Below are 27197 nucleotides of genomic sequence, written 5' to 3'. Positions count from 1 at the left end.
TCTCTGCATGGGAATAGTAATGCAGACAAGTGCAACTGGAATCACACGCGGCTCTTCATTCTGGCTCTGGGGTACTCATTAGAGCCAGGAAGGATTGGAATATTGTCAGAATGGCTGGGAACTGGTGGAGTGATCAGTACTCTGACTCGCGTTGGCTCAGCTAATTAAACATCAACTCCTAGCCTACGTTTTAATGTTTTGGATCGCATTGAGCTCATTAAATGTAAGCATTTTTTTAAATGATTTGTTTGCAGTTTTTCTTAATTCATTCGTAGCTCTACGTACAATACACGCACTTGCTACACGTTAGGCTAACTACCATTTGTGCGTGTTTTATAGCCTCTAATGGGTTCTGGGCAACCATAACACTGATAGAACATACGAAGGCTAAGCTATCCCTGAACAAACATAACAAACCCTTCACCGTCTCTCCCGTACTGTGCATGTGTCTTGGGCCCAGTCATTCAGACACCCTCATCTACAGGTCTACGATCTGTTCTCCCTCCCTCCAGCCTCCACCTCAGCCATTATGATGAGATGATGTAACTGACTCTAGTCATGCTGGCAAGAATCTCCGTCTGCCCACACCTCCCGAGGTGCTTCTCAGAATTCTACATTCCATCTAACTTTCTCTTCTCTCCTTGTTTCTTGTCCTCACTATTTCTCAGGAAGTGTGTGGTCAGCTCCTCACAGAGTGTGGACTCTGGGGAGTTTGGCCTGGCTGATTTATTCTTACAGATGGGTTTGTTGACTGCTTTGAGAACAGGGGACTCGGAGGTGATATTGAATTTGGTCTCTGCTTGTTTAAGGGCTCCTGGGCCTCTAGTGTCAGACTCTGGTTATTTTCCAAAAAGTGCCCCATTTTTGTTTATTTCATCCTAATTTCTTCCTTCCTCCCTTCCTTCCTTCCTTCCTCCTCTCTCTCTTTACATCCCTATGTACTCTCACCTGCTTTCTTCTTTCCTTCGTTACTCCTCCTTTCCTACCTACATACTTTCCCCTTTTGCATAACAATCGGATTCTGAAAGGGATGGTGTAAGTTAAAGAAGCACGATGGTTGGGTGCATTTAACTGGTAGTTCAGCTCTGACTACATGAGTGTTTGGGGGTCCCACGTTCCTCCTCAGGCCCCCTACCCTACTGGAGTCTGGGAGAGAAGTGGACATCTCTGCACTGAGACTGGCTTAATGTCCTAGAGGTATTTCGGCCTGTGAATTTCAGATGCACTCCGGTACAGCAGGATGAATCCTAATTGCCCTCTATTAATATTCAAAAGGTTGTACTCTTCAAGTAACCAGTAAATTAAACCAAGCAAATATTTAGGGCTGTGTGATTTCTTCCAATTTCCTACCTCAACAGACACTTGGCATTTTAGAAGCTTTTCAGTGCAATTAGTGTGTACACAGTTTTGGCATCCGGGGACGAGTGAAATGAACTCTGCCTCGTTGTTTTAAACACCATCATTGGACTGTAATCGGACTCTGACACGAAAGAGTTAAGTATGAGTCACATTCTTAGCCTACCTCAATGGAAGGCAACGTTTCCTTACTACTCACTAGGACTGTGACAAATTGTCAATTGTGCTTAAGGGTTAAACTGCCATTTAAACATTTTTTAAATTTTTTTTAATCATACAAATTTCACAATGCAGAATAATGGTCCGAATTCTGCCCGCTAGTGCCGGGCAATGACGTTAAATCTACCGCAGTAATATACCATTGAAAGCGCCTCGGCTACGGCATGTTTGTATGTAAGGGTACACTACAGCTTTTTAAATACCGACACGAAACCTTCTCTGGAGTTGATTTCGAAGCGCCACTGAACGGGAATTGTATTTGTAAAGGATCTGTGCGTCTGAATGGGGGGTAACATCTATCACTAGGCCACCAGAACTGTCAATCAAATAATATCAAACTGCCTACCTACTGCCTGCGAACAGATCACTCCTAAATAAAGTACTTTAAGGTTTGTTAAATACCGTGACATTTACTGAGGCATTTAGTAGAAAGAAAACAAGACTGATTAGTTGCCGTACTTGAGAGAACAAACACTCGCACTGTATTTTGCGATTTCTTGTAAAGCAGGGCCTATCCACAATGAATAGGCTAGGATATTCTACATGCAACAGACCGAAGAGGGAACTCGCACCATTAGCGAAGAGGAAAGAGTAGGCGAGCCAACTGCACCGCGATTATAATTTGGTGGGTAATAAAACATATTGTTTTTCCGTTTAGGGATTTTTTTTTTTAAACGTTAAGGATCCACATTTTGTTTAAACGTTCCTACTCACGACCCGTCTCGACTCTTGGCTTTCTTCGGCTACCTCAGTTCCTTCTATCTCTCCCATTCTCTCTCGTTTCTCTAATGGAATTCTAGTTCCCATCCGAGGTCATGTGAGAAGGTGGCAGGTGCTAACGGGTAATACTAACACTGCAGGGCAGTGCTGAACGTGGGAGGGGGCCCATGTCTCGAGCACAGCTGTGCCTATGTCATCAAAGCGTGCCTACCCTCTCTCTCCTTTCTCACAGTCCTTCCCCGTGGAATGACACTCCTGCGTGTAATCGCTTGCCTTGGCGCCTTCCAGGAGTGGGGGGTTTAACGGGGTCAATTCCATTGGAACTCACTCAGTCTACATTTGACAACTAGGGAGATAAATTGCAATTTGATTCACAAATTCAAAGTGGGCAGCTAGTCTATCATCTTCTGTGAGGATATTTGAATTCTTGAGCTTATGAAATTGACCTCAAACCCAACTGAGTTCACCTGGCTTTCGGCTCTTCACAGTGTCATGGAGGTAATGGGAGTTTTATTGACATTTAAGCTGGGCAATACTAGTCCAGTCCAATCCTACACCCATCCCTGGCCTCTATTCCATACCACTCCAGTGTTTGCAGACCTAGGTGTTAACTCTATGGTAGAATGAAATCAAAACCCATATGAAGGCTAGGTGTAGCCCACATCTTATTGCTTACAACTACCCTAGCCCTTCAGTCTGCATACACCATAGGAGGGCTTAGGGTGGAAGGGAACCAGTGTTACACCGTAGGGAGGAGCTAGGGAGGAAGGAAACCAGTGTTACACCGTAGGGAGGACTAGGGTGGAAGGAAACCAGTGTTACACCGTAGGGAGGACATCTGGGGGGAAGGAAACCAGTGTTACACTGTAAGGAGGAACTAGGGGGGAAGGAAACCAGTGTTACACCGTAAGGAGGAGCTAGGGGGGAAGGAAACCAGTGTTACATCGTAGGGAGGACTAGGGTGGAAGGAAACCAGTGTTACACCGTAGGGAGGAACTAGGGGGGATGGAAACCAGTGTTACACCGTAGGGAGGAGCTAGGGTGGAGTGGAACCAGTGTTACACCGTAGGGAGGAACTAGGGGGGATGGAAACCAGTGTTACACCGTAGGGAGGAGCTAGGGGGGAAGGAAACCAGTGTTACATCGTAGGGAGGACTAGGGTGGAAGGAAACCAGTGTTACACCGTAGGGAGGAACTAGGGGGGATGGAAACTAGTGTTACACCGTAGGGAGGAGCTAGGGGGGATGGAAACCAGTGTTACACCGTAGGTAGGAGCTAGGGGGAAGGAAACCAGTGTTACACCGTAGGGAGGAACTAGGGGGGATGGAAACCAGTGTTACACCGTAGGGAGGAACTAGGGTGGAGTGGAACCAGTGTTACACCGTAGGGAGGAACTAGGGGGGAAGGAAACCAGTGTTACACCATAGGGAGGAACTAGGGTGGAGTGGAACCAGTGTTACACCGTAGGGAGGAGCTAGGGGGGAAGGAAACCAGTGTTACACCGTAGGGAGGAACTAGGGTGGAGTGGAACCAGTGTTACACCGTAGGGAGGAACTAGGGGGGATGGAAACCAGTGTTACACCGTAGGGAGGAGCTAGGGTGGAGTGGAACCAGTGTTACACCGTAGGGAGGAACTAGGGGGGATGGAAACCAGTGTTACACCGTAGGGAGGAACTAGGGGGGATGGAAACCAGTGTTACACCGTAGGGAGGAACTAGGGGGGATGGAAACCAGTGTTACACCGTAGGGAGGAACTAGGGGGGATGGAAACCAGTGTTACACCGTAGGGAGGAACTAGGGCGGAAGGAAACCAGTGTTACACCGTAGGGAGGAACTAGGGGGGATGGAAACCAGTGTTACACCGTAGGGAGGAGCTAGGGTGGAGTGGAACCAGTGTTACACCGTAGGGAGGAACTAGGGGGGATGGAAACCAGTGTTACACCGTAGGGAGGAACTAGGGTGGAGTGGAACCAGTGTTACACCGTAGGGAGGAGCTAGGGGGGATGGAAACCAGTGTTACACCGTAGGGAGGAGCTAGGGGGGAAGGAAACCAGTGTTACACCGTAGGGAGGAACTAGGGGGGATGGAAACCAGTGTTACACCGTAGGGAGGAGCTAGGGGGGAAGGAAACCAGTGTTACACCGTAGGGAGGAACTAGGGTGGAGTGGAACCAGTGTTACACCGTAGGGAGGAACTAGGGGGGATGGAAACCAGTGTTACACCGTAGGGAGGAGCTAGGGTGGAGTGGAACCAGTGTTACACCGTAGGGAGGAGCTAGGGGGGAAGGAAACCAGTGTTACACCGTAGGGAGGAACTAGGGGGGATGGAAACCAGTGTTACACCGTAGGGAGGAACTAGGGGGGAAGGGAAACAGTGTTACACCGTAGGGAGGAGCTAGGGGGGAAGGGAACCAGTGTTACACCGTAGGGAGGAACTAGGGCGTAAGGAAACCAGTGTTATACCGTAAGGAGGAACTAGGGGGCAAGGAAACCAGTGTTACACCGTAGGGAGGAACTAGGGTGGAGTGGAACCAGTGTTACACCGTAGGGAGGAGCTAGGGGGGAAGGAAACCAGTGTTACACCGTAGGGAGGAGCTAGGGGGGAAGGAAACCAGTATTACACCGTAGGGAGGAACTAGGGTGGAAGGGAACCAGTGTTACACCGTAGGGAGGAGCTATGGGGGAAGGAAACCAGTGTTACACCGTAGGGAGGAACTAGGGGGGAAGGGAACCAGTGTTACACCGTAGGGAGGAGCTAGGGGGCAAGGAAACCAGTGTTACACCATAGGGAGGAGCTTGGGGGGAAGGGAACCAGTGTTACACCGTAGGGAGGAGCTTGGGGGGAAGGGAACCAGCATTACACCGTAGGGAGGAGCTATGGGGGAAGGGAACCAGTGTTACACTGTAGGAAGGAGCTATAGTGGAGGTGAACCAGTGTTACACCGTAGGGGGGAGCTATAGTGGAGGTGAACCAGTGGTTGTTTTTTTCGGCTTGCGCCTTTGTCTTAAGGAGATAAACGTCTGTCAGCCAGGGCTGTCTTTCAACCCCGCTGTAGTGGGGGGTTTAGGGAGTCTCGCTCTGTTTTCACAGATCGAGTAATGTCTGGGGGATATTTTCTTTAGCATATGGGTCAGTCTTCACAGAGCCTCCACTCCCCCCCCCACCCAGAGGCAGGTAGCTGGGTTAATCATTATAGTAGGAGAGGCCCACACATGGTGGCTGTAACCCCCTACCTATTGGTTAGTATTTATAGGATTTTGAATTGTAGGCCTATTGTATTGGACACTTTTATGAATTAGCCTTAACTCTGTTTTGATGGAGTTGAAATCTCTGCCACTGAGTTTTATGCATTGCTGTTTAGTTATTTCTGTGTGTGTGTGTGTGTGTGTGTGTGTGTGTGTGTGTGTGTGTGTGCTGACAGATGCCTTTCAGTCACGCGTCTCTGTCAGCATCAGTGCCACAGCCTTTAAGATTATACTGAGTGGAACAGCTGAGCACTGTGCAATGGGGACTTGAGGGTGTGTGTGTAAATGTGTGTTTGGTCTAGGTTTATTTCCTCTACTACTCTTTGTGTGTGTCTGTGTGTGTGTGTGCCCTTGTGAGGGTGCCTTTGTGTGTGTGCCCCACAGTCCCTTTGGGATTTACATCCTTGCACAGTACACTTCCCTGCCTTATCATATCCTCAACCCAACCCACCACCCTGGTCCAAGGCCCCTGTCAGCAATGCTAGTTCTCCCTGCCTCGAGGCCTCTGTAATGGGGCTTTTATTTTCGTCTTCACAGCTGTGCTCACCACTGCTGTGTAATTCCCCAGGCGGAGGAGAGGAGGCTAGGCTACGTCGCTAGCTGCTCCATCTCCAGCATTAGGCTCCATCATATCCAGGGCTGTTGGGTTATTGTTACTGCACTGTGATTACTGAAGGCCTACAGGGAAGAACAGAGAGAATGTAAAGGTGCCAGATATATCCAAGAATGAATTCCAAATCGACCCCTTCCCCCTATTCCCAAGGCACTGGTGTGTGTGTGTGCGTGTGTCTGTGAGAAACGTGACTAGCCCACTGTGTTTTCTGTCTTCCAGGGGTCCCTTCAGTGTGGTGAGGCGCTGTATCAACAGGGACACAGGGCAGCAGTTTGCAGTGAAGATCGTAGATGTGGCCAGTTTCACCTCCAGCCCTGGCCTCAGCACAGAGGGTAAGGAAGAGTCACACTCATGCGCTGTGTGTGTGTGGGTAAAGCGCTGATGCATACTAACTTTCCATGCAGTTTCCTGCCGTGTCATGCTGTTCTGTGTGTGTGTGTCACACTGTGGTGGCAGTGCCCTGGGTTTTGGCGTTCATGGTGTGCCATCTGTGATGCTCCGGTCAGAGCTGGGCCAAGGACAGGATCATAAGGGAATGGAAAGACAGAATTGTGTGTGAAAATATTGATAGCGTAATAAAGAGGGATTGTTGAGTAAACTGATATAGAGTCTGGAAGAACCTAGTAAACTGATATAGAGTCTGGAAGAACCTAGTAAACTGATATAGAGTCTGGAAGAACCTAGTAAACTGATATAGGGTCTGGAAGAACCTAGTAAACTGATATAGGGTCTGGAAGGACCTAGTAAACTGATATAGAGTCTGGAAGAACCTAGTAAACTGATATAGAGTCTGGAAGAACCTAGTAAACTGATATAGAGTCTGGAAGAACCTAGTAAACTGATATAGAGTCTGGAAGAACCTAGTAAACTGATATAGAGTCTGGAAGAACCTAGTAAACTGATATAGAGTCTGGAAGAACCTAGTAAACTGATATAGAGTCTGGAAGAACCTAGTAAACTGATATAGAGTCTGGAAGAACCTAGTAAACTGATATAGAGTCTGGAAGAACCTAGTAAACTGATATAGAGTCTGGAAGAACCTAGTAAACTGATATAGGGTCTGGAAGAACCTAGTAAACTGATATAGGGTCTGGAAGGACCTAGTAAACTGATATAGAGTCTGGAAGAACCTAGTAAACTGATATAGAGTCTGGAAGAACCTAGTAAACTGATATAGAGTCTGGAAGAACCTAGTAAACTGATGTAGAGTCTGGAAGAGCCTAGTAAACTGATATAGGGTCTGCAAGAACCTAGTAAACTGATATAGGGTCTGGAAGAGCCTAGTAAACTGATATAGAATCTGGCTCTGGAAGAACCTAGTAAACTGATATAGAGTCTGGAAGAACCTAGTAAACTGATATAGGGTCTGGCTCTGGAAGAACCTAGTAAACTGATATAGGGTCTGGAAGAACCTAGTAAACTGATATAGGGTCTGGAAGAACCTAGTAAACTGATATAGAGTCTGGAAGAACCTAGTAAACTGATATAGAGTCTGGAAGAACCTAGTAAACTGATATAGAGTCTGGAAGGACCTAGTAAACTGATATAGAGTCTGGAAGAACCTAGTAAACTGATATAGGGTCTGGAAGAACCTAGTAAACTGATATAGGGTCTGGAAGGACCTAGTAAACTGATATAGAGTCTGGAAGAACCTAGTAAACTGATATAGGGTCTGGAAGAACCTAGTAAACTGATATAGGGTCTGGAAGAACCTAGTAAACTGATATAAGGTCTGGAAGAGCCTAGTAAACTGATATAGGGTCTGGAAGAGCCTAGTAAACTGATATAAGGTCTGGAAGAACCTAGTAAACTGATATAGGGTCTGGAAGAACCTAGTAAACTGATATAAGGTCTGGAAGAGCCTAGTAAACTGATATAGGGTCTGCAAGAACCTAGTAAACTGATATAGGGTCTGGAAGAGCCTAGTAAACTGATATAGAATCTGGCTCTGGAAGAACCTAGTAAACTGATATAGAGTCTGGAAGAACCTAGTAAACTGATATAGGGTCTGGCTCTGGAAGAACCTAGTAAACTGATATAGGGTCTGGAAGAACCTAGTAAACTGATATAGGGTCTGGAAGAACCTAGTAAACTGATATAGAGTCTGGAAGAACCTAGTAAACTGATATAGGGTCTGGCTCTGGAAGAACCTAGTAAACTGATATAGAGTCTGGAAGAACCTAGTAAACTGATATAGAGTCTGGAAGAACCTAGTAAACTGATAGAGGGAAAAATACCTGCTAATCAGAGAGTGAGAAGAAGAGAGGGGGAGAAAGAGTTAGAAGTAGAGCAACAGAGAGGGAGAAGAAGAGAGGGGGAGAAAGAGAGTTAGAAGTAGAGCAACAGAGAGGGAGAAGAAGAGAGGGGGAGAAAGAGAGTTAGAAGTAGAGCAACAGAGAGGGAGAAGAAGAGAGGGGGAGAAAGAGAGAGTTAGAAGTAGAGCAACAGAGAGGGAGAAAGAGAGAGTTAGAAGTAGAGCAACAGAGAGGGAGAAGAAGAAGAGGGGGAGAAAGAGAGAGTTAGAAGTAGAGCAACAGAGAGGGAGAAAGAGAGAGTTAGAAGTAGAGCAACAGAGAGGGAGAAAGAGAGAGTTAGAAGTAGAGCAACAGAGAGGGAGAAGAAGAGGGGGAGAAAGAGAGAGTTAGAAGTAGAGCAACAGAGAGGGAGAAAGAGAGAGTTAGAAGTAGAGCAACAGAGAGGGAGAAGAAGAAGAGGGGGAGAAAGAGAGAGTTAGAAGTAGAGCAACAGAGAGGGAGAAAGAGAGAGTTAGAAGTAGAGCAACAGAGAGGGAGAAGAAGAAGAGGGGGAGAAAGAGAGAGTTAGAAGTAGAGCAACAGAGAGGGAGAAGAAGAAGAGGGGGAGAAAGAGAGAGTTAGAAGTAGAGCAACAGAGAGGGAGAAGACCTCCAGTGTGTTTGAATGCTGAGAGATTGATTTCTGGCTGTAGAGTTGGGCTGGTTGGAACTCGTAAATGTCACTTCCATTTAAAACCCCACAGCACTGGCAGAAAAGACAGTTGGACCCCCGATGAAACTAACCTCTCCCTCCCCTCCTGCTGTAATTTTACAGAAACTCACAGAAACCAGTCGTGTTAATTGTGAGCAGTGACATTTTGAGTTAGCAAGCAGACTGGGCTTCATTGAACAGTGATGAGTCCGTGTAGAGAGCACATCTATCCTGCTACGCTGTCCACTAAATCCATACTGTTAGACTATACCCTCCCTCAGTTACTACCATGTATCATCTGTTCTGTTTTCCTCTCTCTGACTCGTACTCTTGGTCTTCTGTGTGTGAGAGAGAGAGACAGAGAGAGGGAGAGACAGAGATCAAGGAATGCAGAGAGAGAGACTCAACACAGAGATAGTGAGAGAATAAGGACTCTGTCTCTGGGTCTTACGTCATGAGTTAGGCCCGTCACAACACAGCACACACGTTTGTAGTCTCTGCAGACCAGTAGACTGGGGGGGTGGGGGGGGGTGTGTGTAAATGAGGTCTGTATAGGGTGATGTGAACTGCAGAACAGTAGACTGGGGGGGGGGGAGTGTGTAAATGAGGTCTGTATAGGGTGATGTAGACTGGGGGGGGGGGGAGTGTGTAAATGAGGTCTGTATAGGGTGATGTGAACTGCAGAACAGTAGACTGGGGGGGGAGTGTGTAAATGAGGTCTGTATAGGGTGATGTGAACTACAGACCAGTAGACTGGGGGGGGCGTGTGTAAATGAGGTCTGTATAGGGTGATGTGAACTGCAGACCAGTAGACTGGGGGGGGGGGGGGGGGAGTGTGTAAATGAGGTCTGTATAGGGTGATGTGAACTGCAGAACAGTAGACTGGGGGGGGAGTGTGTAAATGAGGTCTGTATAGGGTGATGTGAACTACAGACCAGTAGACTGGGGGGGGGAGTGTGTAAATGAGGTCTGTATAGGGTGATGTGAACTGCAGAACAGTAGACTGGGGGGAGGTGTAAATGAGGTCTGTATAGGGTGATGTGAACTGCAGAACAGTAGACTGGGGGGGGGGGGGAGTGTGTAAATGAGGTCTGTATAGGGTGATGTGAACTGCAGACCAGTAGACTGGGGGTGGAGTGTGTAAATGAGGTCTGTATAGGGTGATGTGAACTGCAGACCAGTAGACTGGGGGGGGAGTGTGTAAATGAGGTCTGTATAGGGTGATGTAGACTGGGGGGGGAGTGTGTAAATGAGGTCTGTATAGGGTGATGTGAACTGCAGACCAGTAGACTGGGGGGGGAGTGTGTAAATGAGGTCTGTATAGGGTGATGTAGACTGGGGGGGGGGTGTGTAAATGAGGTCTGTATAGGGTGATGTGAACTGCAGACCAGTAGACTGGGGGGAGTGTGTAAATGAGGTCTGTACAGGGTGATGTGAACTACAGACCAGTAGACTGGGGGGAGTGTGTAAATGAGGTCTGTACAGGGTGATGTGAACTACAGACCAGTAGACTGGGGGGAGTGTGTAAATGAGGTCTGTACAGGGTGATGTGAACTACTGAACAGAGGAGGACAACAGTGCAGTGTGTCTGACTGGGTCTAACTCCAGACGACGCCTCTAGTGCCACATGAGCTCCCACAGCTTCACTTTCCCTCCCAACGCTTTTTCAACTATTTTGCCCCTCTTCGGTGTGTGTGTGTGTGTACTGTGTTCTTCGCTCTTTGCTACTTCCTTGTATGTGCTTCCCCCGCTGCAGTCAAGCCTCTCCCTGCCGGCACACGTGCACCCCTCCATGTTAATCTCCTTTGATGTTTATGTGTTTGGGGAAGAGAGGGAAGGAAAAAACTAACACACACCGGAGGTGTTTCCTCTTCTCTTAACTTCCCTCCTGCGCTCCTCCGACTGGAGTCTGCCACCTGGGTCAGCACAGTGGAGAGGTCAGGAGAAAGAGAGGGAGGGCACACACCTATAAGCTATGGGGCAAGATGAGGAGGAGAGGAAGAGTGTTGAAAAGGGGAAATGAGGACAAACGGATGCATCTCAATATTGAAAAAATGGTTTCCATCTCTTAACTCTCCTGTTTCCTCCACAGATCTGAAGAGAGAGGCCAGTATCTGTCACATGCTGAAGCACCCTCACATCGTAGAGCTACTAGAAACCTACAGCTCAGATGGCATGCTCTACATGGTCTTTGAGTTGTAAGTTGGTTGTGTTTCGGCCATTTTGTTTCTTGAATGGTCAGCTATTGACTTTCGATTCTAGAATGGACCAAATTCTAGAATTTCTGTTCTAGATTTAACTTGATATTCTAGAATGGTCCCTCCCTATTGACTTTCTGTACTAACGGTGTAATCCAAATTCAATAAAGTTTTGTTTTATGTGATTTCTACCTCCTCTGACATAGTATGGATACAGCTGACCTGTGTTTTGAGACTGTGAAGCGGGCGGATGCTGGTTTTGTCTACAGTGAAGCTGTAGCCAGGTAAAAGCTTATTTCCTCTCTGCCTCTCTAGTATGGACGGAGCTGACTTGTGTTTTGAAATTGTGACGCCGGGCTGATGTGGACTTTGTCTACATTGAAGCCGTAGCCAGTTACACGCACGTCACATTGACATTTTCAACGAAGGCCTCATTTGAAGGAAGTGGCCTTGTATTCAGTGGTAGGACGATGAGAACCTTGGGGACTCTACATGCCTGTAATGAAGTGCTTTTAGAAGGAGCTCTCTAAGAAGTAGTGGCGTTGCTAATTCCCTCACTCTCCTCCTTCCACTTCATTCTCTCTCCCCCTTTCTCTTCATTCCCTCCTCCTCTCCCCCTTTCTCTTCATTCCCTCCTCCTCTCCCCCTTTCTCTTCATTTTCTCTCTCTCTCTCCCCCTTTCTCTTCATTTTCTCTCTCTCTCCCCCTTTCTCTTAATTTTCTCTCTCTCTCCCCCTTTCTCTTCATTTTCTCTCTCTCTCTCTCCCCCTTTCTCTTCATTTTCTCTCTCTCTCCCCCTTTCTCTTCATTTTCTCTCTCTCTCCCCCTTTCTCTTCATTTTCTCTCTCTCTCCCCCTTTCTCTTCATTTTCTCTCTCTCCCCCTTTCTCTTCATTTTCTCTCTCTCTCTCTCCCCCTTTCTCTTCATTTTCTCTCTCTCTCCCCTTTCTCTTCATTTTCTCTCTCTCTCTCTCCCCCTTTCTCTTCATTTTCTCTCTCTCTCTCTCCCCCTTTCTCTTCATTTTCTCTCTCTCTCTCCCCCTTTCTCTTCATTTTCTCTCTCTCTCCCCCTTTTTCTTCATTTTCTCTCCCCCTTTTTCTTCATTTTCTCTCTATCCCTCGTCATTCTCTCTCTCCCCCTTCCTTGTCATTCTCTCTCGCCCCCTTCCTCTTCATTCTTGTCTTTTAGTCACTACATGAGACAGATCTTGGAGGCGCTGCGGTATTGCCATGACAACAACGTGATTCACCGTGACGTGAAGGTAAGCTCCCCTACCCCAGATGTCCCACTTCCCCCTTGTCTAAACAGCACTGTTGTCAATGGCATCTATTGATTTCAAACAGAATGAAGTAACCATTGGTGGTCCACCGTCTGTCTCCTCGTATTGAGTGTATATCGACTAACCCAACGATAACTGACCCATCAGCTTAGCCCATTGGGTTGTAGGAGTAGTAGGCTAACTAGTAATGAAGGTGAGTTAAGCTGGGGCTGGATTAGTGTTTAGTGTCAGGGGAAACCCTGCTGAAACCCTGTTTGACAGGCCAGACAGCACGGCTTCAGTGATCACTATAGGATTACCTCTCTAACATACAGTAGGCCACAATGCCAGACCAGATGGGGCGAGCCCTGCCCACAAACAGACACATTTGGTGACTCCCAGAGGGGATAAGGGGAGCTTTTGCGTGTGTGTTAATACCAATGTCAGTAAGTCAGTCTGTTTGTGTGTTTACACAAAGTTACACCTTCCCCCTGTGTTGAGTGTATGTAGTGTTTAATGAAAGATGTGTTTGTTTGTTGTTGTGCGTGTATTTCTCTGTTTGAATACTTGTGATTTGGGTTGTAAGAAGTGTGTGTGTATTTGTCTGTTTGAATACTTGTGATTTGGGTTGTAAGAAGTGTGTGTGTATTTGTCTGTTTGAATACTTGTGATTTGGGTTGTAAGAAGTGGTGTGTGTGTGTGTGTGTGTGTGTGTGTGTGTGTGTGTGTGTGTGTGTGTGTGTGTGTGTGTGTGTGTGTGTGTGTGTGTGTGTGTGTGTGTGTGTGTGTGTGTGTGTGTGTGTGTGTGTGTGTGTGTGTGTGTGTGTGTGTGTGTGTGTGTGTGAGAGAGTGAGTGCCGGTGTGTGTAGTAGACTGCTGTAGTGGTAGTACCTAATACCACCAGTAGAGGGGACTGTGCGATGCTTATCAGCCATTCAGTTTTCACACCAAGGTGTGCCCCGCACGCCACCCAGCTCCATCCTCAGCCTCCTTGCCAGGCCCCTCCCCGCTCCGCCCCTTCAGCTTCACATACCTATCCAGACGAATGAACCCCAGCAGAGTGATACTGATATACATGTTCATGTAGAAGAGGTTGCCCACCACATACATGTGAGCTTAAATCGTATATATTTATTTGCTTTGTACAGCGTTATATCAGATATGATTGTGTCACATACTATTGACAATATTAGTTAACCGACAGACACAGGAATTTACATTACCATTCAAAAGTTAGTCCCTTAGAAATGTCCTTGTTTTTGAAAGAAAATCTTTATTTTTTTTTGTCCATTTAAAATAACATCAAATTGATCAGAAATACAGTGCAGACATAGTTAATGTTATAAATGACTATTGTAGCTGGAAACTGTGGATTCAAATGTTATTTTTTGGAATGGAATATCTACATAGGCATACAGAGTCCCATTATCAGTAACCATCACTCCTGTGTTCCACTTTATATAATGTTTACATACCCTACATTACTCTTCTCACATGGAGATGTTAGATATTGCTGCACGGTCGGAACTAGAAGCACAAACAATTCGCTACACTCACATTAACATCTGTTAACCATGTGTATGTGACCAATAAATATTGATTTGATGGCACATTGTGTTAGATAATCCAAGTTTATAATTTTAAAAGTCTAATTGATCATTTAGAAAACCCTTTTGCAAGGGTTGCACAATTGAGCAAGAGGACAAGTACATTAGTGTCTAGTTTGAGAAAGTTAGAGAAACAGACGCCTCACAAGTCCTCAACTGACAGCTTCATTAAATAGTACCCGCAAAACACCAGTCTCAACCTCAGTGAAGAGGCGTCTCCAGGATGCTGGCCTTCTAGGCAGAGTTCCTCTGTGCAGAGTTCCTCTGTGCAGAGTTCCTCTGTGCAGAGTTCCTCTGTGCAGAGTTCCTCTATCTAGTTGAGACTGGGGTTTTGCGTTGAGACTGGGGTTTTGCGTTGAGACTGGGGTTTTGCGTTGAGACTGGGGTTTTGCGTTGAGACTGGGGTTTTGCGTTGAGACTGGTGTTTTGCGTTGAGACTGGGGTTTTGCGTTGAGACTGGGGTTTTGCGTTGAGACTGGGGTTTTGCGTTGAGACTGGGGTTTTGCGTTGAGTGGGGTTTTGCGTTGAGAGTGGGGTTTTGCGTTGAGACTGGGGTTTTGCGTTGAGACTGGGGTTTTGCGTTGAGACTGGGGTTTTGCGTTGAGACTGGGGTTTTGCGTTGAGTGGGGTTTTGCGTTGAGACTGGGGTTTTGCGTTGAGACTGGGGTTTTGCGTTGAGTGGGGTTTTGCGTTGAGAAAATTGCTTTTCTTTCGAGAACAAGGACATTTCTAAGTGACCCTAAACTTTTGAACGGTACACTTTGATTCAGGACATCTGGTCAGGTCCATTCTTGGAAACTGAGTCTAGTTCAAGACATTGGCCCTTGTCACATGCATCAGTTGTTGAGGACATGGTATACATTATAATGTAAATAGAGCTAAAGTCCATGAAGTTAAACAATGAGGTCTGTAAATTCACTGCTTTGCCACTATGGCTGCGCCTGGGAGGAGGGTGGGGCTAATCAGACAGAGGCTGGTCCTGGGCTCATGGGAGGGGTTAATGACGGTGACGGACAGAGAGGTCCGTCTGAACTCTGATACCGAGCTGTTGGAGGTCCCGTCGTTAAGGAAGTGGAGCCGGTTGCCGAGGCTCTGTCCGAGGGCTTTCACGGCGGCCTTACGCACCGAGCCCGACAACAGGAAGTACATCACAGGGTCCAGGACGGCGTTGAAGGCGGAGAACAACAACATGACCTCATTGGTCCTGTCCACCAGGCGCAAGTAATCGCAGGATGGGGATTGGCTGAGCTGGGAGAGGACGTAGAATGGGCGGAAGGCATGGTAGGGCCCGAAGCAGACGGTGAACAGGAATAGCACGAAGAAGGACTTCCTGGCGGCGCTACCGTAGCGGTGGGCATTGGGGAGGTCCGGTTTATCCCTGGACACCTTGAGGAGGCGCTTGGCTATCTTCCCATAGGAGACCACCAGCAGGCAGAGCACCCCCCAGAACAGCAGCACCAGAGCCATGTTGAAGTAAGCCTTCCCCTTCGCCCCACGTCGTTGCTTATACTGGAAACACTTCCCAGGTTCCTCGTTTCCCTCCGACATGGCGATCATGGGCACGGCCGCCGCCAGGGACAGCCCCCAGAGCGCCCTGCACGCCACCCAGCTCCATCCCCCACCTCTCAGCCTCCTGGCCAGGCCCCTCCCTGCTCCGCCCCGCCCCTTCAGCTTCACATACCTATCCAGACTAATGAACCCCAGCAGAGTGATACTGATGTACATGTTCATGTAGAAGAGGTTGCCCACCACTTTACAGACCAGGGGGCCGAGGACCCAGCGGTTGCCGTTAGCATGGTAGAGGACTCTGAAGGGAAGGCAGGCCAGGAGCACCAGGTCAGCTATGGCCACGTTGATGAGGAACACCCGGACAGAGTTCCTCCTGGAGTGGAGGAAGACGAAGACCCACAGGGCCAGGAGATTACCTACCAGACCCAGGAGGAAGAAGAGGGAGTAGAAGAAGACCAGGGGGAGGCGCAGGGCACCGTCATCTAGATTACATAGGGTCTGGTTTGGAGAGGAGGAGGTATAGGGGGTATAGGTGGCATTGGAGAGGGGGAAGGAAGAGGAGGACAGGGGTAAAGAGGTGGAAAGGGGGGAGGAGGGCAGAGTGGGCATTGTGTTGAAGCTGGGGTGTCTTTAGGCCCAGCAGATCTTCAGTGCTGTGGGACATAGAGGGAGGGAGAGGCGGGGGGTGGAGAGATGGTTTTTATTGATAAGGATGAAAAACGGAGAGAGATGTCAATGCATTAACAACAAAGTGGGCTGTTAACAGGAAGGGACTTTGGTGGTTTGCATTGAAAAAACACTGTAAAAGCATTCAAAGAACTAATCTATTTTTAAATGTCACCACATTTACCACTTCCTTTTCACAATGTTGTATTTCAAGTAACTCCCCTGTAGCAGGAAAATAACTCATGAAAAATCAACCACTACTTGAAGTGCAATTATTGTATTGTACCTATGACCTATCTTGGATTCACCACCTAGTAAAGAACATGGTCTACCTTGTGGTTTTCACAGATTCACACACACAGGTTCACTGATGTCTTTATTAAGACAGGATCTCACTCACCATCCAGATTCCCTCCATGTCAGAGACTCTGCAGCTGTAGTTTGACTGTCCACTGTCCAGAATGTGTGTGTCGTTACATATCCTTTAACAGCCCCTGGTCCTACTGTCCCTTGGTTGTTAGGTTCAGTGGGATCGTGTTGGGACTTCTCTGGTTACTCTCCTACACACTTTTCGTCTGTTACTCTGAGCTCTCCTCCCTTCTCTCACTCTCTCGCTCTCTTTCCTCCTCTCTCTTCCTCTCTCTGGCCCTCTCTCTCTGTGCCTCGAGATGTTCTTCTCTCATGCCTCCCCCAACCACTCCTTGTCAGCTGTTAGCAGCCGTCAGAAACCTCAGCCCACAGACCCCATCCTCCCCCTCCAGTGTGAAGTGCAGAGTAGGGCAGGAAACCTGCGCTGTGAGACCACACACCCTGACTGTCACGTACTCCAGCGCTGCGCTCTGCTCCTCATCCTCCACCTCTTCTTCTCTCTGTGTTCTCCTTTCTCCTCTCCTCTTTCTTTCTCTGGTGTTCTCTCTATCTGTCCAGTGTCGTCGTCCTCCTTTCTCCTCTCCTCTTCCTTTCTCTGGTGTTCTCTCTATCTGTCCAGTGTCGTCGTCCTCCTTTCTCCTCTTCCTTTCTCTGGTGTTCTCTCTATCTGTCCAGTGTCGTCGTCCTCCTTTCTCCTCTTCCTTTCTCTGGTGTTCTCTCTATCTGTCCAGTGTCGTCGTCCTCCTTTCTCCTCTCCTCTTCCTTTCTCTGGTGTTCTCTCTATCTATCCAGTGTCGTCGTCCTCCTTTCTCCTCTTCCTTTCTCTGGTGTTCTCTCTATCTGTCCAGTGTCGCTGTCCTCCTATCTCCTCTCCTCTTCCTTTCTCTGGTGTTCTCTCTATCTGTCCAGTGTCGTCTTCCTCCTTTCTCCTTTCTCCTCTTCGCTATCAGTTGGAGTGTTTCTGCAGTAAAGCAGGTAGCCCTCAGCCTTTGTCCCGTCTAGGAACCCTTTAGGTCCAGCACTACCAAGGTTTTACTACAATAGGATGGTACAAAATGGAGCACTTTTTTTATGAAGCTTGAACCCAATCCCTCCATCTCTCTCTGTGTCTCTCTCTGTGTCTCTCTCTGTGTCTCTCTCTCTCTCTCTCTGTGTCCCTGTCTTGTAGCCTCACTGTGTCCTGCTGGCCTCTAAGGAGAACTCAGCTCCTGTCAAGCTGGGGGGGTTTGGAGTGGCCATACAACTAGGAGAATCAGGCCTGGTGGCAGGAGGTACTCTATATTCACTCTGGGACTGTGTATTTGTCATTCTCTCCTCTCTCTCGCTCTCTCTCTCTCGTATCTGTGTGTAAACCCACACCCTAACCCCCCATTCCTCCCCAGGTCGAGTAGGCACGCCCCACTTCATGGCCCCAGAGGTGGTGAAGAGAGAGCCGTATGGGAAGCCTGTCGACGTGTGGGGCTGTGGAGTCATCCTGTTCATCCTGCTGTCTGGCTGCCTGCCCTTCTACGGTACCAAGGAACGCCTATTTGAGGCTATCATTAAGGGGAAATATAAGGTAGTAGTTGATTTTCCAAAACTGCCCTCTAACACACACACACACACACACACACACACACACACACACACACACTAACTAACTACAAAGCAAAGAAATGGGTGGGTGTGAAACCTGCAGTAGCGGGTCATTGCACGTGGTTAACAACCACAAGCTACGGCTTGGAAAGTTGCCTCAGCTGCATTTCCATCAAGGCCTTATTGAGGCCCATACAGAGTATTCAAAATGTACCATGTAGAACAGTCCTCATTCTGTCTTCTGGGCCTGGTGGGGGGTACATGGCAAACGTCCTTCTATATCTATAGCTAGGTTAAAAAGCTCCAGGTATATACTGTGCCCAAGGGGATAAACGTATCTGGCATACCCTCGGGTGCTGCAGCCCTACATCCATCTGAGAGCGTGTGTGTGTGTGACCCTCCCCTCTAGATGAACCCACGCCAGTGGAGCCACATCTCAGAGAGTGCCAAGGACCTGGTGCGTCGCATGCTGATGCTGGACCCCGCAGAGAGGATCACTGTCTACGAAGCCCTCAACCACCCCTGGCTTAAGGTGGGAACTAACATGCAGACACACTGATACACACACACATTCACATGCATGCACACACACACTAAAAGCCCTGTCTGCAAGATGCTGAATATGCAGACACACACTTAACCCCAACTGTAACACATGATTATAACCAGATGTGAAACTAACACTGGGTTAGTTGTTGTTTCCTCATAACTTCCTCCCTGTCAGGAGACGACGCCCTGCATCAGCTACTTTCACAACCCAGAGAATACAGTCCACTTTATTGAGTGGAACCTGTGTCGTAGTGTTTTGACTTTATTAGTGTGGTATTCACCTGTCTGAGGGACAAGTATTCACCTGTCTGTGAGGGACAGGTATTCACCTCTCTGTGTGTTCTCCCTGCAGGAGAGGGACAAGGTATTCACCTGTCTGTGAGGGACAGGTATTCACCTGTCTGTGTTCTCCCTGCAGGAGAGGGACAGGTATTCACCTGTCTGTGAGGGACAGGTATTCACCTCTCTGTGTGTTCTCCCTGCAGGAGAGGGACAGGTATTCACCTGTCTGTGAGGGACAAGTATTCACCTGTCTGTGAGGGACAAGTATTCAGCTGTCTGTGTGTTCTCCCTCCAGGAGAGGGACAGGTATTCACCTGTCTGTGAGGGACAGGTATTCACCTGTCTGTGAGGGACAAGTATTCACCTGTCTTTGTGGGACAAGTATTCACCTGTCTGTGAGGGACATGTATTCACCTGTCTGTGTGTTCTCCCTCCAGGAGAGGGACAGGTATGCCTACAAGATCCACCTGCCAGAGACGGTGGAGCAGCTGAGGAAGTTTAATGCAAGGAGGAAGCTCAAGGTACACACACACACACACACACACACACACACACACACACACACACACACCCACACCCACACCATTGATGCTCTTCATCAATCAGTCAATACATTCCTGTTCCTTGTGTCGTAGGGGGCAGTGTTGGCTGCTGTCTCCAGCCACAAGTTTAACTCCTTCTACGGAGACCCACCAGAGGAGATGCCTGACTTCTCTGAAGACCCCACCTCTTCAGGTAAGACCCGCCCCTCTCCTCCTGTTGCCGTAACGGATGTCATGGCAACAATCGCTTACGTGGTTTGTGTTGCTAGCTCATTGTCCCACGGGCAGTCCTGAATTTTTGACTTCTCATAGTTTTCTACAACTATAGCCAACTTCTGTGGTAACAGAAAAGGATTCTCATCATGTAAGACCGATAATGATGATTTGACCTTTCTATCACTGTTGTAAGCTCCTCAACCTCAACCAAGCCTCAACGTTATCTCATTTCCTGGTAATCAGATGACAGATAGTCAGTAGCTAACCACACAGCCAATCCAGTGTTCAGAACAGCAGTGGAACATTCAGGCCCTGGTCTCTGTGCTAGCTTCGGCCTTCTTATACATCCCCCTGATTGCTGGGAAAAGGAAACAGAAGTGTCCAGGCTAGCGTTGCCCAATGCCCTCACTTCCCTGTCTCTGTCTCGGGGTGCACTGTCACTCCCCATGGATGTTATCAATGGGGGAACAAAGAGTCTATGTACTACCTGCTGCCCTCTCTGTCAAATAGCCTACTGCTGGTGTGGTGTCTCTGCTATGTTTGTCAGATGTTCTCAGACCTAACAAAAGGGCTGTAATGTTGTGATAAGGGCGTGTCCCACTCCATCTGTTTTGTAGGTCTCGTTAGAGGCCTTTTTAATAGGCTCCGTCTAAAATGGTCAAATGAAACTGTGCCTATCCTTCCCGTGCATGTGGGATTAAGGCGTGTAGCTGGGTCTACACAACAGATGGTGTGACGTCTGACAAACTTTGGTAGAAATTGGAGCGGTATACTGAGTCCAAATGAGTCATAGAAAAAGCATAGGAGACAATATAGGTGATAGTCTGGTCTTCCTCTTATGAGACCAGACAGCCTCATTGCATCACTCTGCGTTTTGTGACTATTTCTGCCCTTGTTTAAAAAAAGAAAATGCTTAGGGATGGAATTCACTTTCCTGTGGGGTGTGGCTGTGTGTGTTGGAGACTTTAGCCAGATACCCATAGTTCCAGACTCTTCTAGAGTCAACACAGCCTCTGCTTTTTGTTTACTCTCTCTCTCTCTCTCTCTCTCTCTCTCTCTCTGTCTCTCTGTCTCTCTGTCTCTCTGTCTCTCTGTCTCTCTGTCTCTCTCTCTCTGTCTCTCTGTCTCTCTCTCTCTCTCTCTCTCTCCTGTTTTGCTCTCTGTCTGTCTTTCATTCTTCCTGGCCTCCTCTCTTCTCTCTTGTCTGCTGAATCTTTCCTCTCTATTGTCTTCTCTGTGGTGGTGTTTCAATGCGGCGCTCTCTGTAGGACTGCTAGCCGCTGAAAGTAGGTATCCCCAGGTAGCTTCCTGGTATGACATCATCACCATCTATTAAACTACCCTCCCCCCTCCCTCGTAGCACCCTTGATGACTTGCGTCCCAATACTCTAAAACAGCTTCCTTACCTATTTGGGGGATGAAACCGTATCTGACTCGGTGTCAGTTGATGGGGGTGAATTGAACTCCAAGCTGAGATGGACAGAAAGCCAATCAGAAGTATTGGGAAGCAGACTCTGTGTGCATTGTGATGTCACTCACCACCGACAGCTAATGAGGTGGACGCGCGCCTGCACGGCTTCCATTTGACCCAATCACAACCGTTGTCAGTGGCGTGTGCAATCTGGACCTGTCATGGCCTTGGAGGACAAACTGAGTGTTCAGTCTTCAAACCTCTTGTTATGTGTGAAGTGTTTTTCTATGTTATACAAGCAGCATGGCAACTAACTTTAGTCTTCCATACAATCTCTAGATCCAGCCTTCACTAACCTTCACTAACCTGAACTAACCAATCACATGACCTGACCTCCATACCATTATCTCCATCCCATGTGAAATGGTTTATTCTTCCTTTCTGTCTAATATGTCATATTGATGATGGGACATACCTGTTCTGTTCTGTTCTGCGTCTCTCTGTTGCTTTTGCTGCATGTAGCAGGTACTCTAGTCTGACACCTTCTGTTTCTCTGTGTGCTGTGTCTCTGTGCTGTGTCTCTGTGCTGTGTCTCTGTGTGCTGTGTCTCTGTGTGCTGTGTCTCTGTGTGCTGTGTGCGGTGTCTGTATGTGTGTGTGTGTGCGGTGTCTGTATGTGTGTGTGTGTGCGTTGTCTCGTGTGTGTGCGTTGTCTCGTGTGTGTGTGTGGTGTCTGTGAGTGTGTGTGTGTGCGGTGTCTCTGTGTGTGTGCGCGTGCGGTGTCTGTGGTGTCTCTGTGTGTGCGGTGTCTCTGTGTGTGTGCGGTGTCTCTGTGTGTGTGTGTGTGTGCAGTGTCTCTCTGTGTGTGTGTGCACTGTCTCTGTGTGTGCGCTGTTTCTAGCTGTGTGTTCTGTGTGCTGTGTCTCTGTGTGCTGTGTCTCTGTGTGCTGTGTCTCTGTGTGCTGTGTCTCTGTGTGCGGTGTCTCTGTGTGCGGTGTCTCTGTGTGCGGTGTCTTGTCTGTGTGTGTGTGTGCGGTGTCTTGTCTGTGTGTGTGTGTGCGGTGTCTTGTGTGTGTGTGTGCGGTGTCTGTGTGTGTGCAGTGTGTGTGTGTGTGTGTGTGTGTGCGGTGTGTCTATGTGTGTGCGGTGTCTGTGGTGTCTCTGTGTGTGCGGTGTCTCCGTATGTGTGCGGTGTCTCTGTGTGTGTGCGTGTATGTGCAGTGTCTCTGTGTGTGTGTGTGTGCGCAGTGTCTCTGTGTGTGTGTGCGCAGTGTCTCTGTGTGTGTGTGCGCGGTGTCTCTGTGTGTGTGTGCACGGTGTCTCTGTGTGTGTGTGTGTGTGTGCGGTGTCTGTGGTGTCTCTGTGTGTGCGGTGTCTGTGTGTGTGCGTATATATGCAGTGTCTCTGTGTGTGTCTCTGTGTGTGTGTGTGCGCAGTGTCTCTGTGTGTGTGTGCGCAGTGTCTCTGTGTGTGTGTGCGTGGTGTCTCTGTGTGTGTGTGTGTGCGGTGTGTCTGTGTGTGTGTGTGTGTGGTGTCTGTGGTGTCTTTGTGTGTGTGTGCGGTGTCTCTGTGTGTGTGCGTGTATGTGCAGTGTCTCTGTGTGTGTCTCTGTGTGTGTGTGTGCGCAGTGTCTCTGTGTGTGTGTGTGCGCAGTGTCTCTGTGTGTGTGTGCGCAGTGTCTCTGTGTGTGTGTGCGTGGTGTCTCTGTGTGTGTGTGTGTGTGTGTGTGCGGTGTCTGTGGTGTCTGTGTGTGTGCGGTGTCTGTGTGTGTGCGGTGTCTCTGTGTGTGCGGTCTCTGTGTGTGTGCGGTCTCTGTGTGTGTGCGGTGTCTCTGTGTGTGTGTGTGTGTGTGTGTGTGTGCATTGTCTGTGTGTGTGTGTGTGTGTGTGTGCAGTGTCTCTCTGTGTGTGTGTGTGCGTGGTGTCTCTGTGTGTGTCTATGTGTGCTGTGTCTCTGTGTGCTGTGTCTCTGTGTGCTGTGTCTCTGTGCTGTGTCTCTGTGTGCTTTGTCTCTGTGTGCTGTGTGCGGTGTCTGTCTGTGTGTGTGTGCGGTGTCTGTATGTGTGTGTGTGTGCGGTGTCTGTATGTGTGTGTGTGTGTGCGGTGTCTGTATGTGTGTGTGCGGTGTCTCGTGTGTGTGTGTGTGTGCGGTGTCTCGTGTGTGTGCGGTGTCTCGTGTGTGTGTGCGGTGTCTCGTGTGTGTGCGGTGTCTCGTGTGTGTGCGGTGTCTCGTGTGTGTGCGTGCGGTGTCTCGTGTGTGTGTGTGCGGTGTCTCGTGTGTGTGTGTGCGGTGTCTCTGTGTGTGTGCGCGTGCGGTGTCTGTGGTGTCTCTGTGTGTGCGGTGTCTCTGTGTGTGTGCGGTGTCTCTGTGTGTGTGCGTGTATGTGCAGTGTCTCTCTGTGTGTGTGCACTGTCTCTGTGTGTGCGCTGTTTCTAGCTGTGTGTTCTGTGTGCTGTGTCTCTGTGTGCGGTGTCTCTGTGTGCTGTGTCTCTGTGTGCTGTGTCTCTGTGTGCTGTGTCTCTGTGTGCTGTGTCTCTGTGTGCGGTGTCTCTGTGTGCGGTGTCTTGTCTGTGTGTGTGTGTGCGGTGTCTTGTGTGTGTGTGTGCGGTGTCTTGTGTGTGCGGTGTCTTGTGTGTGTGTGTGCGGTGTCTTGTGTGTGTGTGTGCGGTGTCTCTGTGTGTGTGTGTGTGTGTGCGGTGTGTCTGTGTGTGTGTGTGTGTGTGTGTGTGTGCGGTGTCTGTGGTGTCTCTGTGTGTGCGGTGTCTCCGTATGTGTGCGGTGTCTCTGTGTGTGTGCGTGTATGTGCAGTGTCTCTGTGTGTGTGTGTGTGTGCAGTGTCTCTGTGTGTGTGTGCGCAGTGTCTCTGTGTGTGTGTGTGTGTGTGCGGTGTCTGTGGTGTCTCTGTGTGTGCGGTGTCTGTGTATGTGCAGTGTCTCTGTGTGTGTCTCTGTGTGTGTGTGTGCGCAGTGTCTCTGTGTGTGTGTGCGCAGTGTCTCTGTGTGTGTGTGTGCGGTGTGTCTATATGTGTGTGTGTGTGTGTGCGGTGTCTGTGGTGTCTTTGTGTGTGCGTGGTGTGTGTGTGTGTGTGCGGTGTCTGTGGTGTCTCTGTGTGTGCGGTGTCTCTGTGTGTGCGGTCTCTGTGTGTGTGTGCGGTCTCTGTGTGTGTGCGGTGTCTCTGTGTGTGTGTGTGCATTGTCTGTGTGTGTGTGTGTGTGTGCAGTGTCTCTGTGTGTGTGTGTGTGTGTGTGTGTGTGTGCGTGGTGTCTCTGTGTGTGTGTGTGTGCGGTGTCTCTGTGTGAGCGGTGTCTGTGTCTCTTTGTGTGTGTGTGTGTGTGGTGTGTGTGCGTGGTGTGTGTGTGTGTGCGTGGTGTGTGTGTGTGTGCGTGGTGTCTGTGTGTGCGGTGTCTGTGTGTGCGGTGTCTGTGTGTGTGTGTGCTGTGTGTGTGTGCGGTGCCTCTGTGTGTGCAGTGTGTGTGCGTGCGGTGTGTGTGCTGTGTGTGTGTGTGCGGTGCCTCTGTGTGTGTGTGTGTGTGTGCATTGTGTGTGTGTGCGGTGTGTGTGTGAGTGTGTGCGTGGTGTCTGTGTGTGTGTGCGTGTGCGTGGTGTCTCTGTGTGTGTGTGTGTGCGGTTTCTCTGTGTGTGCGGTTTCTCTGTGTGTGCGGTTTCTCTGTGTGTGCGGTGTCTCTGTGTGTGTGTGCAGTGTCTCTGTGTGTGTGTGCTGTGTCTCTAGGTGTCTGTGTGTGGTGTCTGTGTGTGTGTTTGCGTTGTCTCTCTGTGTGTTTGCGTTGTCTCTCTGTGTGTGTTTGCGTTGTCTCTCTGTGTGTGTTTGCGTTGTCTCTGTGTGTGTTTGCGGTGTCTCTGTGTGTGTTTGCGGTGTCTCTCTGTGTGTGTGTTTGTCTCTGTTTTTGTGTGTGGTGTATGTGTGTGTATGGTGTCTCTCTGTGTGTGTGTGTGCTGTGTCTCTGTGTGTGTGTGGTGCCTCTGTGTGTGTGTGTGTGCGATGTGTAAATATATTTGTCCTTGTTGTGTGTTTTTTGTGTGTTAAATTTAAATGTTTGTGTTTTTATGGTACTGGCTACTTATAATTGGTGTGTGTTTGCGTGTGTATATGTTATAACCTGTGGTTGTGTGTGTGTGTGTGTGTGTAGGGGCAGTGTCCCAGGTGCTGGACAGCCTGGAGGAGATTCATGCTCTGACCGACTGCAGTGAGAAAGATCTGGACTTCTTACACAGCGTCTTCCAGGACCAACACCTACACACACTGCTGGACGTGAGTGGGCTACACACACGCAGGTTCAGGTCAAGTCCACTAGGTGGCACTTTGACACAAGTAAAGAGCTCAGACACACCACATTATTCATTGGGAAAATCGTTTGGGAATGAAAATGCATTTTTATTTCTAAAGCAACATTTAATACAAAAAGCGGTATGTGAGGAGGGATATGTAAAAGATGAGTGAATAATAATGGCTGTCTCCCCCTGGTGTTGCAGCTCTATGACCAGATCAACACCAGGTCGTCTCCTCAGATCAGGAACCCTCCCAGTGATGGAGTACAGAGAGCCAAAGAGGTGAGTGGCCTGGTCACGACATCAAGGTGGGACACCTCTTTTCTTCTGGGACTAGCGCTTGTTAAATACTTTATCTTGTTGTTTTGGTTAGTGTTTGGGGGTTTGTTAATGTTTTGTATTAAGTGTTGATGCTCTTATATGATACAGTACTTCCTCTCCCTCCTCTTATCCTGTAGGTACTGGAGACAATCTCCTGTTACCCTGACAACATGGAGGCCAAGGAACTCCGGAGGATCCTCACACAGCCACACTTCATGGTGGGCCATCTCCATCTCTCTCTCTGTGTGTGTAAACAAATGATCATGACTGGGTCAAGCTCCTTAGTTTGTCCACTATAGACCCCAGGTAGAGAGGGAGTAATCTGTTAGACTGAGGGGAGGGGCTGTCAGGTGTAGCAGCCAGGGTTATGGGTGGGGCTAGTGAGGCTGCAGACATCCTGCTCCGCCCACCCAGCCCTAACTGTTACTGCCAACAAAAGAACAGAGTAAAAAAAGCTCCCTCTGCTTTTCCTAATTTTTCTCTCTGTTCTCTTCATCTCTTCTCTGGTGTCAGGTAGAGAGAGTTTAGCATTTTTAAGTTTTGAATTTCCTGCAATTCTACCAATTTTCCCATGGAGCTGAGAGAACATTTAGGAGTTTTAAAGCCAATTTCCTGCAATTCTACCAATTTTCCCATGGAGCTGAGAGAACATTTAGGAGTTTTAAAGCCAATTTCCTGCAATTCTATGTTTTTTGCCATGGCTGATGCTGGGTTCTTTTACTCAAACATAACATCTATACTGCTAAATTAATTGTTTTTGGAATATTCCATTCTTCCTGACTATCTAGCTTTTATTTTGGTGATCAGTTGTTCTCAAAGACTATAATGTAAAAAATATATTGGTGCATTACCTTTTCTAAATACTTTATCTGTTTTTAGTCTGAAAACTTTTTCCATCACGAAAATGTATTTGGACTCAGGCGACCCTAAAAAATGATTCGGTGGCCCACCCAAGGATTTCAATGGCAGAAAGATCTGTGCTTGTCTGTTACAGTTTAAGCTGAAATATGTCACTTTTGGGCGACCTGACCAAATTCACATAGAAATGTTAGTTATAGATCTGTCATTCTCATTGAAAGCAAGTCTAAGAAGCGTTACATCTGTTCTATGTGCACTATTTCTATGCTTCCCGCTGTGAAGTTTTGTGTTTGCATCTTTTACTTTAGTTTTTTTACACCAGCTTCAAACAGACATTTTTGGTGGAAAATTATATTTCAGTGGTTTAGATGGTACAATGATTCTATACACTAAACTTTCTTGTTTTGTCACAAACTGAAATTAGGCGAACTATTCGAACTTTAGCAACCAGG

The 27197-nt window shown here is 48.3% G+C and overlaps 2 protein-coding genes across 51 annotated transcripts in view; one reads left to right on the top strand and one right to left on the bottom strand.

The window, feature by feature from the left end:
• The window catches only part of LOC110495480 (peripheral plasma membrane protein CASK), a 48884-nt gene that overhangs the window by 6000 nt on the left and 15687 nt on the right, over window positions 1–27197 (top strand). For 22 of the 50 annotated variants that reach the window (XM_090207761.1, XM_090207764.1, XM_090207748.1 and 19 more), the window contains exons 2-14: window positions 6373–6485; window positions 11191–11296; window positions 11503–11580; window positions 12485–12557; window positions 17874–17976; window positions 18088–18266; window positions 18690–18812; window positions 19549–19632; window positions 19747–19846; window positions 21138–21155; window positions 25428–25549; window positions 25771–25848; window positions 26025–26105. In XM_090207761.1, coding sequence (XP_090063887.1) covers window positions 6373–6485; window positions 11191–11296; window positions 11503–11580; window positions 12485–12557; window positions 17874–17976; window positions 18088–18266; window positions 18690–18812; window positions 19549–19632; window positions 19747–19846; window positions 21138–21155; window positions 25428–25549; window positions 25771–25848; window positions 26025–26105 — 1258 coding nt within the window. The remainder of the gene's footprint in view (window positions 1–6372; window positions 6486–11190; window positions 11297–11502; window positions 11581–12484; window positions 12558–17873; window positions 17977–18087; window positions 18267–18689; window positions 18813–19548; window positions 19633–19746; window positions 19847–21137; window positions 21156–25427; window positions 25550–25770; window positions 25849–26024; window positions 26106–27197) is intronic. The other 28 variants (XM_090207763.1, XM_090207758.1, XM_090207749.1 and 25 more) reach the window with 3 other exon arrangements.
• Window positions 13666–17157, bottom strand: LOC110495481 (putative G protein-coupled receptor 34). Its single transcript, XM_090207771.1, has 2 exons — window positions 16737–17157; window positions 13666–16323 (listed from the first exon to the last, which is right to left on the bottom strand). The coding sequence occupies exon 2, from the start codon at window positions 16277–16279 to the stop codon at window positions 15077–15079; it is 1203 nt and encodes a 400-aa protein (XP_090063897.1). The 5' UTR covers window positions 16280–16323; window positions 16737–17157; the 3' UTR covers window positions 13666–15076.

The sequence above is a fragment of the Oncorhynchus mykiss genome, chromosome 18 (genome assembly GCF_057628025.1).
Source record: "Oncorhynchus mykiss isolate SJ-2025 chromosome 18, ASM5762802v1, whole genome shotgun sequence".
In the NCBI taxonomy this organism is placed as follows: Eukaryota; Metazoa; Chordata; class Actinopteri; order Salmoniformes; family Salmonidae; genus Oncorhynchus; species Oncorhynchus mykiss.
Note: the sequence above shows the minus strand (reverse complement) of the source record. Positions and strands in the feature narration are given on the sequence as shown.

Bases quoted from the DNA above. Each gene is read 5' to 3' on its own strand.
- LOC110495481 (XM_090207771.1), bottom strand. From the start codon at position 16,279: ATGCCCACTCTGCCCTCCTCCCCCCTTTCCACCTCTTTACCCCTGTCC.